Here is a 20,113-nt window from a genome sequence, read left to right as displayed (position 1 = left end):
TATTTGATGAAAATATATTCTCTTCAAATTTAAACAAACAAAAAATTCAAGCCCGTGACTGTGACATCGGCGCCATATGGAAGTCACGTTTTTGGAAGAAGAACCTTTAGATTCAATATGGCTCATTTTATTCCTCCTAAAATTCAAGAAAATCCAAATGGATGGGGCCCTTGTCATATACCTGAACAGTTTAAGGACATGCCTTATCAACCATTCTCTAAAGACGTGCGCCTTGGAAAGGTTTGTATGTGATTGAAAATTGCATGTCAACACAGACGATCACGATGTGTCAAGTTATTTTGTTATGTCGTACCGGTTAATAATGTTGTACTAAGCCTACACCTAGTGTGTGCAGCCTTCTTGTCAACATTGTGTACTCTAGAAAGTCATTAATTGATAATTGTTCTTTAATATTCTAGGTCATGTTTTTTCAACACACATATCGATCTACTTCATTAGCAGGTCATTGGATTTTTGATTAAAAATCAAATGGTAGACCTACTAACGATTTGATATGATAATATATAATCCAATCTCTATTTTCAGGTGTCAGATTGGACTGGTGCTACCTACCAAGATAAAAGATATTTAAGTAAGTGTTGTTCATTTTCATACATTCATAGGATTATTTTTAATCATTTGTAGAAGAAATATTAAGTAATCACAGTGCATGGTACTAAAATAGTCATCTTAATAAATATGAATCATTAAAAACTAGAAGTTGATTTGTGTTATTGTTCTTTAGTATATAATGTGTTTGAATTTATTTACCTTATTTGTAATAATCTTAATAGATTAATTGTGATTATTTTCCAAATACATATACATTTTAACTTGATGGAATGTTTTTGTAGGTAAATATTACTCAAATTATGGTGGAGGACAACAATATGCTTACTACCATGATGAAGATGAGAGTTCCTTTCATCTGGTCGATACAGCCAAAATACCTAAACCATTATACCAACGTGGTAGACGTATGTTTCAACAGGTAAAATAGAGCTTCTCATTTTTCTTCAAACTATGATACTTTTTTTTCAAATAATAATCTTGAAGAATTCTCTTCAAAATTTTATGTACATAATGATGTAGTTATGAATATGATGAAATTGTGACATTATTCATGATAGAGAGATTTTACACATTTGACAATTTTCAACCCGATGTAAATGCATAAGTTTGATTTTGAAATTTATGTATGATTTTAGAGTAAACAACGTAAAGAAAGAGAACGTAAACAAGCTGCTACACAAGCTCAACTACGATCTATGTCGAAAACTATGAAAAATAGAGAAAGGTAATTATTTCTTAATCTATAGATTGAATTAACTGTACCTGTTTAAAGAGCATTGCATTGTTTTGTGTTTTGGATTAGTAGGAAAACTTAATATTTATAAGGTTAAATTTATCACAGCAATAAAGGTTTCATTAATACTTGGCACTAAAACCTCCAAGAAACTTCTTGAATCACAGATCCGCTCATTATGACTTATTTTTCTTTTTAGGGATCGTCAAAGATTGCTCAAGAAATGGCAGAAACAATTTGGTAAACAACAACAAGAAAATAGACATAAAGCTGTAAGTATGAAATTCACTTATATTAGTCTCATTTCATCTTTTATGAAATGCTATTTTGTCTACCAGCTGATCTTTGGCCCAACCTCTTGGTCTTTCAAGGATTATGGAATAGCGGGGGAAAAATGATATTTGTTTGATGTACTTAAGCAAAAGCATACAAATTTCCAACAACTTGACCAACTTAGCTAGAGACTGTCCTCAATGACATATATGATTCAGAAAAGAAGGCTTCTGAAAAAATGAATTTCTTATTTAACTTTACACAGGCACCTGCCAAAACTCGAGATTCATCAGTACAAGTGGAGAAAGATTGGGATGTTGTAGAAGAAATGGACTTCCCACGTCTAACTAAACTTAGCTTACCTAATGTTGATCCTCCAGTAGACCTGTAAGTTATAAATTTGATTTATGATATGATTACTCCATGCATTGCCATCTGAATTATTCTTTTGATATCGTGAAAGTTCATAAGTTGCAAGACACAGTAGATTATGGATACTTTCTATAAATGAACTAAAACTATGGAGTAAAAAATGTTGTCTTTGTCGCCTATTTCTTTCAAATTCTAGTTTTGAACCATAGTGTAAAAATTACAAATGTTAACTTATGCAGGGTTTGACTTTCTCTGTTTTCCTTTATTTCAGTGTAACCTGTGGGTCTATGGAGTATTATGAAAAGAGTTATGATAGAGTTACAACTAAGAGTGAAAAAAGATTAAAAAGAGTTAATAGAATCTTTCATAAAGTTACGACTACTGATGATCCTATTATTAGACAGGTTTGTCAATAATTTTTGGAATTCAACTACATATTGATGTCTATGGCTAATGCTAGGCAAACCGGTATTAGGCATTCCTAATGGTCCAAAAGTTTCAGATCTGGCTATGTACTTGCTTAATATTTTAACAGTTTATCATATTACTTGGTGAAAGTTTCTTGCTTTATATGTTGAATTTTGTTGTTGGTGTATCTTAAGATGGTTTTACTACTTTTTTCATTAAATGTTAAACTAGAATATGATTGGAAACTAAGTCTAGTAGGTCGTCTGATGTTGTGTTATCTTGAAATGGTTTTACCACCTGTTTCTTTTGGTTCATTTAATGTAAATGTCAACATCTGTCTTAATGAAACATTTTATTTCTTTTATAGCTCGTAAAAGGCAAAGCTAATGTGTTTGCAACTGATGCTATCCTAGCTACTTTGATGTGCTGTACTAGATCAGTATATTCCTGGGATATATTGGTACAGAGAGTTGGTAATAAATTATTCTTCGACAAAAGAGATACATCTGAGTTTAATCTATTAACTGTCAGTGAAACAGCTACTGAACCACCTCAAGATGAAGCTAACAGTTTTAATTCACCTCATAATCTAGCTTTAGAGGCCACTTTTATTAATCATAATTTCTCTCAACAAGTGCTAAGACAGGTTAGTGGTTTTGAATGTAATTATGTTTCTGTTCTACAAGGGCCAATCTTAAACTGGTAATGCATTTATTTTTATTTTTTTAAAAACATATTTGTCATTAAGTTTTGAAATGACCTCAAAATAAATAAAAATCCCACAGGAATGAACATATTGCTCAAATCAGACATGGGAGGCAAACTCTGTGAATGTATTGTAACAAGACTACTGCAATAATTAGATTTTTCAGTGCAGACAGTAACATCACTTTGGTTTTATACCCATTCTATTCGCTGTTGATTCCAGTACTAAAATTGTTATCTTTTTGATTATGTTTTGTAGGGAGAAGAAACCTATGATTTTGACAAACCAAATCCCTTTATTCAAAATGAAGAAGCCTCAACTGTAGCATCTGTCGGCTATAGGTAAGTTACAGTATTTTAATCTTCTTTATGTAATTTTCAGGTATTGTACCATTTGTAGTTCCTGTAGTACATTTGTTATGTAATGATAGACTTTTTACTTCCTTGTATAATTTGAAAACAAGGTATTGAGTTCTGAAGCTTCATGTAATGTATATTACAGATATAGAAAATGGAAGTTAGGTAATGATATAGAGTTAGTAGCTAGATGTGAACATGATGCTGTTATGCACGGTCCAAACGGTGAACTACAATTTATTAATATTAAAGCTCTAAATGAATGGGATAATCGGGTAAGATATTACATATTCCATTTTAATCATCTCATTTGTACTTGTTCTAAGATACTTTGTCAGTTGGAAAGAGAACAGGGATGCTGATTTCACGTTGCATGGCATCCAAAGTCTTCATTTATCAAATCGGGAACAGAAAAGTAGGATGTCAAACTTCACTTTCTTGTGACAATTATTTTTGTTGAGATTGAGAAGTTCTTTTAACTGTTTGATGCAGAATTACACGCTTTCTAGGTATTTTATACATTTTGTAACAGACCTTGTCATGCCTATGGATATAATTACTGATATTAAGTCTATGTTGGGTAGCTACTTTAGTGTAATGACAAATGTATGTTGTAGTTTTCTGGAGGTGTGGAATGGAGATCAAGATTAGATAATCAACGTGGTGCAGTTTTAGCTACAGAATTAAAGAATAACAGTTGTAAGATGGCTAAATGGACTGTTGGTGCTTTACTAGCTGGTTCAGACCAAATCAAATTAGGGTAAGTATATAGTGTAGAAGTCATTGCTCAGTACTTGCTTCAACTGTGATATTGTAGTCTTAAAATACCAAGACCGTAGTCTCCCTTGGGTCAACAACTTTTAAGAAGATGTTATAAATATATTTTGATGTGTTATATTTTGTAGATATGTATCTAGAGTACATGTTAAAGATTCCTCTAAACATGTTATACTAGGAACTCAACAGTTTAAACCTATAGAGTTTGCTAGTCAGATGAATTTAAATATGGAGAATGGTTGGGGTATATTACGATGTATTATAGATACATGTTTGAAATTAAAAGAAGGAAAATATTTGATTATGAAAGATCCCAATAGAGTAAGTTGACAAGCAAGTGTCTTCTTAAGATACATTTTTGTAAGCAAATTCTTGGTTTGATTTATATTTTGAAAAGTGAGTTTGATAGACTGCTAAATAGATTTCTCTGACTATCAATTTAAGAATTTGCAGTCATTTGAATACACTAAAATATCAGTTTTTCAAAAATTTTTGCCCAGGGTTTAGTTGGTTTGCATATATTTGATTTCTGTTTAATAGTAATTGTAATGTTGTATTTGATATTTGTAGCCTGTGGTACGTATTTATGATATACCAGATAATACATTTGAATCTGATGATGATGACAGTGGTAGTGATGGTGATAGTGATTCAGATGGTATGTATCATTCTTTCTCAAAACATTTCTTCCAGTAGATCCTATGAGGGTTCTCTTTAGTTAAGCAAAGTAATTTTGTGCAGTGGAGCACTAAAGTTATTTAAATTATTCAAGTCTAGACTGAATTTATCTTCATTACCATGTAAACTACCTCAGAATTAATTAGATTGTTTGTGGTAATGTTTTGAATCATCAACAGGAGATGAATATATATCTTTGCACAACTTGAACTCATATTCTAAATAAATCTAAATGTGAGATCACTGGCCAAAAAGGTGGGGACTGGTACTGAGTCTAATTTGAACTCTAATAAAATTTCCCAATCGATTTTAATAGGTTGAATAATGTGTAGAAAAGGTATTTTTCCCCTAAAGTTTTGTTAATTTATTCACAAGTTTACACCACTGTTGAATTATTTTTATCACTTTTAACAATGTTTATGTTCAAGTTCATTAATTGTTGAAAAATATTTATTTTTGAAAAATTCCAATATAATGTTGAAAAATGTTCATTTATTGTTCAAAACAAAAAACCTGTTATTTCTCAAAAATGATCATGGTGTATGGTCTTATCATAGTGGTTCGTTGACTGTCCAAAATCTTTCATTTATTACCAAAAACTAAGAAAAAACTATCTTGACTCTGTAGTAATAAGTCGCTAACCAAATCATTTAAAAAGAATCTCGCTATGAGATTAGTAGATTCTCTAGATTCCAAAATTAATATACACATTTGTTTATATTTCAGATGATGATGACGATGATGAAAATTAAACTCAATAATAAAAGACAATGGAAAATAGAAAAAGCTGACCAAACCGTCTTATACACCAATTATTATTATTATTATTGTTCTATTATAGACTATTGTACTATTAATGCTAAATAAATCAAATGTATGGGTTCTTCAATTTCAGATCTGAATCTTTTACAACCCTCTATCTTGTGCCTTGCGGTTAACCCTAATGAAAACTGTGTGAAATATTAAAAACAATTAATTAACCTTCACATTGTGCTCTCAGTACAAGAAATGCCGGTGACGTTCATGTGGCCCATACTTGGCCGTATACCAAGTGCCGGCACCAGCCTATCGAGTGTGAGGGAAGAACTCGGGGGAAGACTGGCTCAATGGAGACGTCCCGGAAGTAATCATTTCGGCGGATATTGTCTTCGCCCCTTACCATCCGAATGGTTACGATTATATGTCGACTCTGTTTAACAGTTTTGATCGGATTTGTTCATTATTGAGATTCCATTTTCCGATGAACGGAATTGGAGTTATTGTCCTTGACATGACAAAAACGTGAAAGCAGTTTCAGATGGTATGTTTACGCACTTTCGGATATCGGATGAGTTCTAATCGTTAGAGATGTTGGTGTTACGCCGTAAGACCACCACATAATGATGAATTCCATGAGAACCGAGCGTTGGATTTCTGAATTCGATCCTTATAAGCGTGTAAAATATTCAGACATATATATTCAAACGCAGTTTGATCATTAAATAGTTGATGAACATAGATATGCTAAGACTCACTCATTTTATTGACCTTGGAAAGTAATTCAAGGTTTTTCCTTATCAAAGATAAGATATATAAGCAGAGTGCCTATCTCTATATTTATTTTAATACACATTTCGAATATGAGGTTTGTAATTCTCTAGCTTTAATAGCGTTTATTATCACGAATCGATTTGTTTGATTACTAGACTAATTTGTTGTAATTAAGTTCAGGTGCCCATCTCGTGATCAAAAATTAATACGACAGACCTTACCGCATCTCGATAACTCGAATTTAATATTTGCTCAGGTCTTCCCTCGATTCCGTCACGTGAAGGAAAATCTGAGCAACTGGGACTCAATCTCATTGTATGTGAGGATGACACATTAGCACCAGAATCGAAACCCCTTGATAGGTGGTGAAAAAGTGCTCTCTGAATTTAAAACCGGCATTCTCCTATCAGCAAAACATTGGGAATTAAATCGAGCAGCGGGTTTTATACCCCCTCCCCCTCATCCATTAGTTGGCTTCAAAGACATTCATAATGACAAACTATTTGAAAGTTACTGCCAAATCCTCATTGCATTGTTCATGGCTTTGCTCGCCATAACCTATTAGGAAAAGTAGCTGGAAGACCTTCCGATAACCTTACAATCTGTCACATACCTCATACGACACTGTTTCAATTCAATTCAAATTTAGGATCTTAAGTAAATTTTAAGTATCATATAAAATTCAAGGTTACCCTTTTTGGTATTATTGGTGAGTGTGATACACATTAAAGCAGACTCTCCAGTAGAGATATCCCGACATTGGGCCGGTGGATTTAATGGTAAATTCTGTATACCAATAACTAAAGAGTTGTCTAGTTGGAAGGTTCATCTGAGATTTGACCAACCTATTGACAGTATTGAGGTACACTTTTCACTAGTCATATCGTGTAGACACCCTTTATACTTGCCTGTTTGCCAGGATACCATAGATTGCTTAAAATGTACATGTACACATAACTATCAGATCATGGCATGATCGCCTTGAATATTTGAATATGAGCTCAATGGTATATTATGACATACTACCGTTGTTACATATTTGTCTTCCTGAACTGCAAATGCTTAATCAATTTGGTCGATGGTCTGCAGCGTACATTTCAGAATGTCTGGCAGTCGCTCTACCCCTAGTCGTTAAGGTTTCCAGTGGATCGTTGTTTTCCAAAGTTATCTGTGAGCATCAACAAGATCACGGAAGATCAACAATAGACCATGAATGACATGAATATGATAATCCACCATTGTAGGTATGGCTAGCAACTGCTACTAAAGTAGGCGACGGAAGAGAGTATATTTTGACCAATAAAGCATGGAATGGTGCTGAACATGTTGGAGATAAGCTGTGTCTTGAATTTATGGGTCATACGAAAGATGATATTGAACCTGGGGCTGTGGTATATTTAAGTGAATTAGAATCAACAGGTGCCACCCATACATTCCCACCACATACTACACCAGTTGTACCAACTACAGGTTAGATCAGCACCCCACATACATTAGAAACATATAGTTTTGTATTTTAATCGAGGTAGTAGGTGTTATTTTTCAGAAATCGCTTTTTCAAGGTGGCATTAAAAATCTTTTCAATGGATCAACAGTTGAAATGGCTTATTTAACCACATTGGTGCTGGGCCAATTAAGAATGGATTTAATTTTAGAACGACCAAATGACGCGCCATTTGTCCATATACGCGCTCCAGTGGACTGGCAATACCATAGTCTTCAAATAAGTTAAAACTCATGTTTTCTTTCAGGTGGTGGAAAACCTACGTTTGATTATTCTAAAGCTCTCGGAAATTCTATATTATTCTATGATGCTCAGAGATCTGGTAAACTACCAGCTAATAACCCAATCAAATGGCGAGGTGATTCAGCTTTGAAAGATGGTAGTGATGTTGGTTTAGACCTCACTGGTGGCTGGTATGACGGTAAGTAGCGTACATATCTTAACCTTGTAAAGATCCAAGAATTGATCCGCAATTATGTCTTGGCATAGTCACAAGGTATCAGCCCCCCAAAAATGTATATAAGAGAAAGAGAAAGTGGACTAGAACATCTTGTATATTGCTAGAACCTGAAAGAAGTTATACAGACGTTGGTTGGGTCTCTTCTTTTGCAAACTTTCCAGTACAAGACGTCCAGTCCGAAGTGAAGCAGAGAAATCAAGACTTGTAATTATTTCAACACTTCAATGTCAAAAAATCTTTCCACTTCTCTCTATCTGCAGCTGGTGATCATGTGAAATTCGGACTGCCTATGGCAGCTAGTACAACCAATTTATTATGGGGATATATTCAATGGTCAGACGCCTACAAGGCCGCTGGATTAACAGACAAATTCTTCGATATGATAAAGTGGCCGTTGGATTATTTTTTGAAATGCTGGATTCCTGCTAAGAATGAATTCTACGTACAGGTATATCAATGGATCGCCCATTCTTAATCATAAGATGTTGACTTGGATCATTCATCAATCTTTTAGCTGAGCTATGTCCAACCTTCAGGAACATCTAAGTTGGTCAAGAAACACCCATTCTGCGGTTTAACGTATTTTGTAATCTGCTTCAAATTTGGACTCTTTGGTCATCCCTTGATTGGTTAACATGTCAGAACTGGTTCAATGATTGAAGATCACGCGTGTATAAATTTGCTGGAAGTCCCTTCAAAACCTCTCGATAGAACCACGTCCCTCTCGTCCATTGTTGGCCGTCGGAGCTGAGCTGATAAAGTTATGCACTGTTCTTTAACCAGTTTATATTGCTGAATATTATAGTAAGCAATATGGACATTGTCCAAAAGGTCATTGATGATTAAAATTGGTGTTTTAGATTGGGGATGGTACACCAGATCATCATTTTTGGGGTCGTGCTGAAGATATGACTATGAAGAGACCAGCATATAAAATAACAGCCAGTAAACCTGGTAGTGATATATCTGGTGATACGGCTGCTTCCTTAGCCGCAGGTTCAATTGCTTTTAGATCTAGAGGTACTTAGAATTCTGCTTTTGAATTTTTTATCATTATATGAAAGACGTAAGAAACCATCTTTATAAAGACCAATAATTGTCATTTAAGAATTTACTTTTAAATCCTGCGGAGATATCTCGACCAGAGAATCTGCTTTTAAGAGTATCACACCCCAGTAATAAACAAGATTAAATAAAACTTCTTTACTTTGCGAATGTACAAATATGTTCATCTATCACTTTTATCTGCAGATCCGGCATATTCCAAGAAGTTGCTCGATGCTTCTAAAAGTTTATATGCATTTGGTAAAAAATATACCGGAATATACAGTCAGAGTGTATCAGCAGCAGCTGCCTTCTATTCGTAAGTGTTGTTGTAAATTTGTTGTTCAGTTTATTCGCTTATGAAATTACTTTATCTAAAGATCTAACGTTTAATAAGAGTGTTTCAACTATAGACAGCAGAATTAGACGATTCAAAATGAGGCACTACAGATCTTAAATTTTGTTATATCCCACTGATTTGTTTCTGTATTTTTATATAACTTATGAACTTTCGAACAGTGGCGTTTCATCATGTGAGGTGGCCGAGCAGGGGCCAAAAAGATTTCTAGTGAACACAGACCATTCTTCCACTATGTAAAATGATACACAACACAAGACACATATTACTAGTAAATGCCACATAGTTACTGGTGTATTTTTGTACAGATCCAGTACATATAAAGATGAGCTATGTATTGGTGCTATTTGGTTGTATAGAGCTACTAATGATTCCAAATACCTTAACGACGCAATAAGCTTTCACGAGAATGCCTGGGCTTGGGCTTTATCCTGGGACGATAAGAAGATAGCTTGTCAGGTTTGTACAGGGGCATTTGGGTATTTTCGTCGAACGTGCTTTTGCATTTAAACATCTTGGGGAGAGGATGGGACTTGGTGGGCAGGTGAATCATCTTATTCCATAGAATCCCTTACAATAAGCTCATGTATAGTTAACGAAATAAGTGCCACTTTGCAGGCGAGTGGGGCATAATAAGCACCTGGCGTCAAATGGTGGCAACAGCGATTGATCACATTTGTCAATGACAAAGTCGACTTGATAATTAAAGTCCAACTAATAAAATAAACGTACATGCAAAAGAAGAAAATTTGGTTAGTAATACTTGAATCTCTAGATTCTTGTATCAAGCGAGTATTTTTGTATAATTCAGATGCTGGTGTATCAGTATACATTAAAAGCTAGCATCAAAGTTGAAGTAGAAGGATTCTTTAACAATTGGTTGCCGGACAGTGGTACAGTTAAATATACACCATGTGGATTTGCCTGGAGAGATAAATGGGGTTCGACTAGATATACTGGTATGTTCCTTAAGCTTGATCAGAAATATTTATATTCTATTTCTAAACTTTGCTGGCCGTAACCATGTCTCAGTAAAACATTATACCACAGTTGTTCGGAACGTACTCAATAAGGTAAGGTACACTGTGAATATTTAGTATTCATCAACAAACCTAAATATGGGGAAAACTATCTTAGAGATAGCGCCTGATATATTGGTACTTTCCTGAGGTATTTGATTGCTTGGTACGCACTGACTCCTTCAACTATGATTAAGCAAGATGTCTTTATTAAATGATTGTTCTAATTTCAGCCAATACTATATTTATATCTCTGGTGGCGGCTGATATGGGTATTGATACACTTAAATACAGACAATGGGCAATCGGTCAGATGGATTATATTTTAGGACAGAATAGTAAATGTTTCAGCTATGCTATTGGATTTGGCAAGAAATATCCCTTAAATCCACATCACAGATCAGCGTAAGTTATATTTGGGGTTTCTTCTGGAACACTGCTTTACACTTTGGAGAGTTTGGGTTGTTCTAAAATTATGTCAATGAAATCTGCTGTGTTTATCTTATTACATCAAATTCAAGATTCTGGTGGTACTTAGTTACGGAGAAATCGCGTTCATTGATGAAAGTATGGTTGTTTTGAAGACATAGAAGTGCTATTGACAACACGATATGATTGACATTTTTTTTGTGAAACAGCATTGCATGATGAAAAATAAAACATGGAACGAATCAAGCATTCAAACTTTCTGTTGTTACTGGAATCTCTGTATTTTCAGATCATGTCCAGCAATACCTAAACCTTGTAGTGAAGATAATCTGCACGTTAAAACACCCAGCCCACATCTTTTAGTGGGAGCATTAGTAGGAGGTCCGGATTCCACCGATGCTTATGTTGACAATAGGGAAGATTACGTCCAGAACGAAGTAGCTTGCGATTACAATGCTGGATTTCAATCGGGTTTAGCAGGTAATATTAATGCTTTCATTCAGATGAGTTGGTAAATATAAGGCTATTGACAAAAGTCAGATATCAGAAAATAAATGAATTTTCACATAATTTTCAAATGTGGATGAAGATGAATTTGATATTAGTTAGGCTACCTCCCTCGATATTTGAAATGTGTTTCAAGTTGTCTAACCTTAGGCTTTTGTTAATACTTTTGGTTACTATCATGATAATATAATAGCCTATCGAATCATACTGAGTTCTTAAATTTTATCATTGTGTTTATATTCAAGTAATTGTAATGTTTCTGTTACCTGATTCCCAGTATTTTTCGGTATTTCAGGTTTGGTTCATCTGATTAATAGCAACAATTATCCTGTGCCACCTACACCAAAATGTCCATGTAAATCACCTTAATACCAAATTACAACTATTTAAGATTTTAACTGTTCGTTTCTGCTTTTTCTATACTATTCATGACCTAAAAAAATAATTATTGTGATGGACTGCGATTTTTGCAACTAACTTATTCACTTGATGAATTTATATACCGACTTGAATGTCATTGAATTGTCTGAAATTGGTCGGATCTATTTGTTGATGGTCTTAAGGAACATGCCCAGGACAGAAATGACGTATACTAGCACCACTGTAAAACTATTATACTCATAGCCAAATACTATATTTTAATATTTACTACTACTTAGCATATATGCTTCAAATCTTCATGACTGTAACCACAAATAATTAAATACCGCCCATCGCTGTCCATGCAAATAATCCGAATTCCTTAAACCTGTCAAATGTTGACAAGAAACATGATATCTGTTTACGGTTTAGTTAGTTATATTTGACTCTCAAAACCAACAACCGTCAACCAAAACAGGTCTTAGAAATATTTAAACTTGAGATTAGTGTGAATTAGTGCAAACGGGTAGGGATTAACAGGATTATGGGATTCCATTATTTGACAAAGACTAAACTTTATATGCTGGATGTGAATACCAATCACATTCCTGCCGTCTCCAACGCTTGGATTTTGTGACGCTAACAAAGGTGCATTCGGTGTCTAATGCTTCTCAGAAAGAAAAAATACATCCAAGCGTTGGAGAGGGCAGGGATGTGATTGGCTGGCAGTGTCATCAAACTGACGAATGTTCAAGAAGGCCGTCGTTAGGCCCTTACTGAAGTGGCTATAACAAAAATTAAAGCTAATAAAAAAACAGAACGAAAATTTGGTCTTTTTTTAATTAGACTGAAAAATCAGGAACAAATCAGATTGACATAGCCCTAAAAAAACAACATGGGCACTGTACGTTTTGGCAAAAACCTGAAAAGAATGTAAAGAATGTAGAATTGTTTCTGAATTTCGTAATATATTAAACTGTAAAGTTGTCGACACAATAAATTATAATAAAACGATTAGTATATTAATCAAGATAAGAACAATTACCATGGAAATGACATTTTAATATTTCATTGTCAAACATCCTAATTGCGTCGTGGGTGGTGGGTTATCTGATTCTTGGTGTTTAAAGGGGGCCATATTTCATATTTTTTGCTCTTACGGACATCCTGGAATTTTAATACCAATCATATTGGAATTTGAATTCCGCTATTGCCCAACCTACTGTTTGGTGGAGGTTTTATCTTTAAAAAAATTAGGAGCAGGTTAGTTTATTTCCATTTTTGTTTACATACCTTATAGTTGAGACCTAATTCCAAAAAGCATTACATTGCTTCGGATCATTGTGCCATAAGAAGTGGGGTTTCGCAGAGGTCTTATATTATAAATGCCCTTCTGTTTAGACCACCTCAACATGCCCCATCTAAAATAAAATACACCTCTGCACTGAATTCTTTCTAGTAATCAAAACAAGCTTCATATTGCAGCAATGGTAAAGGTTAAAATGGCCATTGATTTTAAAGTAGAATGTCTACTCATTGACATAACGGTTAACTCGACACCGTATTGACAAACCAACATTTGATGTTTTCTAAAGAAATATGACATACATTTTACAGATAAAAAGATGAATTGCTTGAAATTGACAAAAATCAAAGGTACAATTGATGTATTTTTATATATATTTCAAGAAGCTGGGCTAATATTTATCTTAGTTCGTCTTCGTGGCTTTCTAGTTATCTAAACGTTTGTGTAGCATTTTCCTCCACCATACAACCAAATTTCAACAATGGTGAAGACGACAAAGAAAATTGGAGAAGTAAACATTTAATAGGATTCCTAAATCCTTCTCGAATGTAAAAAAGACAACTAAATAGGTCGTCCAGTATGATGTTAAATGAGCCTTCAATAGAAGATAAGAATAAAAGTCCTTTAAGATGTTTGCTTTAAATGACGGCAACACTTGTTTTCTCCAGTTATTGTTATTTATGAAAACAAACTAAAAGATATAACTGAATTTAATTGAATGTTTTTGTCTAGAAGAAAATGCTGTTACAGAATCTCAAATAACGAACGAAAAAACATTGCCCAAACATTCATACCGATTGACTATCTCCATAGACAACTATCATGCCCTTTACAATGGCTTATGTGAGAGATCGGAAGACTCAATGGCGCTCGATTGGTGAGTTCTGAAGGTTCAGCCTTTGTTCTTATTCAAGGCGTCAGTCGACCGGTACGAAACCGGATAGATCATATTCAAATTACTTTTTGCACCATTTTGAATTGTTTTACTGAACTTCCGGTTTAATCCATGAATCCCGAACACGCAGAAATCACTAACGCCAACATATGGTCTTATTATTCAGTCAGCTGGAAATCGCACAATATCCACACGAGCGATTGCTTGGTCAAAAATGGGAGATCAGTGCTAATGTCAGCGAATTTGAATTTCCTCATGCAAGTCCATTTCATTCGGTTTGGTTATAAGCTTCTTACCGTTGACTACCCCCAATGCAATCTGATCTGCAACTAAAAGGGCAGGCCTATGCACACACGGGAAACTATGGTACTCATCTAGCTAGGAAATTGTGAGATTATAGATAATGGCAAGATAATTATGTAATGAGTTTAATAGTTTTTTAAACGGTATTTTTATTGCATGTATTGGCCAAGTAGAAATATTCTACATCATGCCATACTGCGTTATCTGTTTTGTACCGTGTAAACTTGAATATATATTTTTTCTTTCAAATTAGTCTTTGATAAAAACTACTTTTGCTCTTGAAAACAAATTGAATTTAGACTCGTTTATTCCAGCAAATACGAACGTTGAAGGTCGGTGCCGAGATGACGGGACTAGCAGCCAGTCGTAAAGCCCTGACGGATGCTACATCTCTTTATGGATCACGAGTTAATCATAAGAAAACTATCTGGCTAATTCTTGTAAATCGTTTTGTTTAGGAAGTTTTATCGTGTGTTTGTTGACGAATTTGCCTATTCTAGAAGTGGTCGTGATGATGGATGGTATTGACACCAGACTAGAGGGTGTGGTCGGGAACTAAGACAGACAGGTCCATCCATAAATCATCAATGAACACATTCGTTACCTCTCTCCTCGACTTTTCTCCCATACACGCTTTTTTACTTCTTACTCGATATATGTTGTTCAATTTACCTTTTAGTTCTTTTCAAGTTGACGGAAATTAGTCTAGTGAAATTAAAGTTTCGTCCTATGTCAACAAAGCGCATTCATACTAAGCTTAGATACATTTTAACATTGACTGGCTTTTCTGTATAGCTGCGATCCCAGGACAGACGAGAATAACTAACGATTTGTAACTACCAGACGTCCGTTTGGTACCTTATTGTGAAAAATTGTAACAAAGTGACAGATTTGTTGATATTGAATACGATTGTAAGGTGGATTACTTGTAACCTGGGAAATATTTTATTGGAATCATTTGTAACTGGATTTGTTAATATATTTCAACTAAGTGTTGGCAAGCAATTATTGTAATATTCTACAGTATTAGATTACAAATTATCAACAGATCCTCGTAGAATTATAGCACCATTTGTATTATTGTGAAGATATACAAGGATATATGATTGCTGGATTGTAATTGATATGTATTTTGTTTAATTCAGATAAAGGCATATAAAAGGTGAGTTTATATATTTATATAACGGCAAAATATTATCTTGATATTCATCAGTATTCTTTGCGATTTATCAAATGAATATTCAAATTATTTTCACATTTTTTAAAGGAAATGTTCCTGTAATTTGGAAATGTTTTGGCTTGTGTAAAAATTAGAATTTTATTTATAATATTCAGATCATACAACGGTTCCAATCACATTGAGGTTTATAACGCGGTTCAAAGCACATTCATGTCTATATTTAATGACACCAAAATTAATTGAACGTTTAAATCACAATAAAATTCTTTAAAATTGTCTAAAAGTCTATTGAACTGTTTAAATCACTTTAAGATTTATTAAACATTTCAAATAAATTCAACATTTATTAAATGATTCAAATCGCATCAAAAACGGGGTTCGTTCGTTTGAGCAGAGGTTAATTGGTCTATGGGCCATAAAGTGTCCTTTTCTCATTATTGTAATGGAAGGTTGTCATTTGGTATCGGTTTTCCGTGTAAAGCCATTGACAACTCCCTTGAAATAGACTTGATTGTTGTCAGGATTTACTTTACATTCGGAAATCTGATGTCTATTGTCAGGAAAACTAGAGTGATATTGCAGGTTAGTTATTCGGTTTACCAGCTGAAACCTGTATCACTTTTCAGTATAGGCACCCGATATCTTGTTCGTTTGTAACTAAGTAATATAACCCTTGTCGATCATGCTGACCTGTAAGGTCTGGAAATTTGAATAGAATCAACCCGTCGTCGCTTCTATTGGCTATAGTGCCACGGTTATCCAACTGTTGATGTATTGGGAGAGGGGTTTTATTTCTGGAAGGATTTTTGGATATAATCTAGTTAAAGCATTCATTTAAATCGTATTATTAGGTGATCGTATGCCTTAAAGTGAAAGTTACTAAGGGTCAGCCGCCTTGATCTTAGAAATTATATTATATATCATTGGTATACTATGGTAGAAAAATGTACATCATAAATATAATAAGATGAAGGGAGTGTGTTTTTATATAAACATTATGATTAATATTGCTGATAATGTTGCATGGAAACAAGATAGAAATTATCTGACATATGTTGATTTCACAGGTTATAAGTCGGTTCAAATCAGAATTGATTAGTGATATCTTTATTCATTTAAACTCTCGTTTGTTATTGTCTACGAGCTGTAGTTTATTATTTATAATAATGATAAGTGACAACCGGAAGTGAAATGATTGTATTAAAACATTATGATATGAAATCTATTATTTTATTTCATCGATTAAAACACAAATCTAAGCATTCTTAAAATTAAATATCTATCGTGGTTGTCTAAATATTAGCAACAAATATAAGTAATAATTTTTCAAAATCTTTAAAAGTAAAAGAAAAAAAACCTCGCTCTTCAACACGTCCGAAAGTTAAACATATTTCTACCGGGTTTCCCTTTAGCAGGTAAACATCGTATTTACCGAGATAATAAATATTCCCGTCAAATATCATGCTTACAAGTAGATGCTTTAACATGTTGTTTGAAAATATTCTCGAGATTCTTGAATAATATACATAGACTGTCGGCCACTCTCGAACCTATTCTATTGATAAGGCAGTGTCCGAGAACCCATTTTTTCAAGCCATTTTACATGAGAATTGTACCATACCCATTTTAAATATAATTTATTCTTTGCTATATTTCAAGAAGCTTCAGATATATAGAAAGAATTGAAGAAGTAGATCCCACACAGACTTATACTAAATAATTTGATATATCGTAGATTGTGAAATATCTCTGAAATTACAAAAATAGCTGAAAATATCATGATGTAATAATGATGCAGCGTACTATCTATTCATACTTATTACTCATTCGTGTAATTTTTTGACAAATTATCATACACACAAAAAGAATTGCAGGAACCAGGAAGTTCAACAGTCGGCCTTGAACCTTGGTAAAACCTTGTAAAACAAAGCAATCGGCCGATAATAACATCCTATTACTGTATCTTAACTTTCAATTCCTTGTAAATTTTCAGTAAAAGAAATGGAGTATACTCTGGAATTATTAGCAGTGTTTTTTCTTGGGTTATATACAGTTTATTCCAAACCATTAACGGTAAGATTTTTTCTTCTCTTCGCGAAAGAATCTACAGTTTTCGTAAGCATCAGGAGCGTAGTGTGGGGCAAATTAATGGAACTGGAAATATATGGATTATTTGGAATGTTCTTAAATGTATATTACGCAATAGAATCAAAGATGATTAACTACTCATCTTGATGATGATGATTCTATGATTCACGTACCAAAATCATATCGGCTATAATACGAATTGGGTTTGGTTACAAAACTGTTTCGAATACTTTGATTTTTATATTACCATGAACTGTAAATTTTGTTTCGTTTTTATTTAAAAATTGAAATAAACAATATAAAGCGAGCAGCGTATATAAGCTTACATGTACATTAAAAAAAACAACAGTTTGCACGCGCATAGCGTTTTGCGACAATATCTTCAATATTAGTATAACATCTATCTGTTGCCACTCTGTGACTGGAATGTCCAATTCTGCAACACTTGATAGATAATTTGTGGTATTCGTGATAATAAAATACTTTGAATATCAGGATATTTGTTTGAAATATTCAGGACAAATCAATTTAGGTTGAATAGAAAAATGTCCCCAAACAAACTAATCTTAGAGCGATAAAGAGAGTAATTGATAGTTGTTTGATAAGGTACGGGTTACAGACGTGAGGTTGAAAAGTCGACAGATCTGTCTTTACTTTACAACATGGTCGACGTTATTTCATGAGAAGATTTAAGCCACTGGGAATTTCTCGATAATTAATTTTCAATCCCAGCAAAAATAACAGTCTCACCTCCGCATATTGAGCATGTGACTAATGACCAAATATATAATTATAATTCCCCAATATGCTTCGCTTTATGTTCCTAATCGGGAATTCCAATATAATCCTTACATTTAAGCTCTTGATATCTTCTTTAATGATATAATTATTGAATTAATTCTTATGATGAAAATTTAAAAAATTATCAATACTTATCAGTATTTTCATTATTTATCTCTTTCACATTCAAAACATAATATAATTATCAGTATTTTCATTATTTATCTCTTTCACATTCAATACATAATATAATTATCAGTATTTTCATTATTTATCTCTTTCACATTCAAAACATAATATAATTATCAGTATTCTCATTATTTATCTCTTTCACATTCAAAACTTAATATAATTATCAGTATTTTCATTATTTATCTCTTTCACATTCAGTATAATAATTATCAATATTTTCATTATTTATCTCTTTCACATTCAGTATATAATATGATTATCAGTATTTTCATTATTTATCTCTTTCACATTCAAAACTTAATATAATTATCAGTATTTTCATTATTTATCTCTTTCACATTCAAAACATAATATAATTATCAGTATTTGCATTATTTATCTCTTTCACATTCAGTATATAATATAATTATCAGTATTTTCATTATTTATCTCTTTTACATTCGGTATGTAGTATAATTATCAGTATTTTCATTATTTATCTCTTTCACATTCAGTATATAATATAATTATCAGTATTTTCATTATTTATCTCTTTTACATTCAATACATAATATAATTATCAGTATTTTCATTATCTTTCTCTTTCACATTCAAAACTTAATATAATTATCAGTATTTTCATTATTTATCTCTTTTACATTCAATACATAATATAATTATCAGTATTTTCATTATTTATCTCTTTCACATTCAGTATGTAATATAATTATCAGTATTTTCATTATTTATCTCTTTCACATTCAATACATAATATAATTATCAGTATTTTCATTATCTTTCTCTTTCACATTCAAAACTTAATATAATTATTAGTATTTTCATTATTTATCTCTTCCACATTCAAAACATAATATAATTATCAGTATTTTCATTATTTATCTCTTTCACATTCAGTATATAATATAATTATCAGTATTTTCATTATTTATCTCTTTCACATTCAGTATATAATATAATTATCAGTATTTTCATTATCTTTCTCTTTCACATTCAAAACATAATATAATTATCAGTATTTTCATTATTTATCTCTTTCACATTCAATATATAATATAATTATCAGTATTTTCATTATTTATCTCTTTCACATTCAAAATATAATATAATTATCAGTATTTTCATTATCTTTCTCTTTCGCATTCAGTATGTAATATAATTATCAGTATTTTCATTATTTATCTCTTTCACATTCAATACATAATATAATTATCAGTATTTTCATTATTTATCTCTTTTACATTCAAAACATAATATAATTATCAGTATTTTCATTATCTTCTCT

General features: G+C 32.7%; 2 protein-coding genes across 2 annotated transcripts; both read left to right on the top strand.

Moving 5' to 3' along the window:
• Positions 1-117: 117 nt before the first annotated feature.
• Positions 118-5,628, top strand: LOTGIDRAFT_177433 (hypothetical protein; the record flags this gene model as incomplete). Its single annotated transcript, XM_009062043.1, has 15 exons — positions 118-240; positions 547-592; positions 855-991; positions 1,209-1,297; positions 1,506-1,510; positions 1,577-1,578; positions 1,845-1,966; positions 2,223-2,355; positions 2,727-3,005; positions 3,324-3,406; positions 3,567-3,696; positions 4,039-4,181; positions 4,327-4,519; positions 4,769-4,856; positions 5,603-5,628. The coding sequence occupies 15 exons, from the start codon at positions 118-120 to the stop codon at positions 5,626-5,628; spliced, it is 1,599 nt and encodes a 532-aa protein (XP_009060291.1).
• Positions 5,629-7,148: 1,520 nt separating this feature from the next.
• LOTGIDRAFT_106859 (hypothetical protein) lies at positions 7,149-12,096 on the top strand (the record flags this gene model as incomplete). The annotated part of the gene is made up of 11 exons (XM_009062042.1): positions 7,149-7,268; positions 7,651-7,876; positions 8,158-8,331; positions 8,631-8,818; positions 9,231-9,390; positions 9,622-9,733; positions 10,081-10,231; positions 10,584-10,731; positions 11,025-11,196; positions 11,510-11,700; positions 12,023-12,096. Coding segments are annotated over 11 exons (1,716 nt in total), but the record flags the coding sequence as incomplete, so codon positions are not given.
• Between the last annotated feature and the right edge of the window lie 8,017 nt (positions 12,097-20,113).

Source organism: Lottia gigantea (assembly GCF_000327385.1).
Source record: "Lottia gigantea unplaced genomic scaffold LOTGIsca_5, whole genome shotgun sequence".
In the NCBI taxonomy this organism is placed as follows: domain Eukaryota; kingdom Metazoa; phylum Mollusca; class Gastropoda; family Lottiidae; genus Lottia; species Lottia gigantea.
The sequence above is the reverse complement of the archived record's forward strand: the minus strand, read 5'-3'. Positions and strand labels throughout refer to the sequence as shown.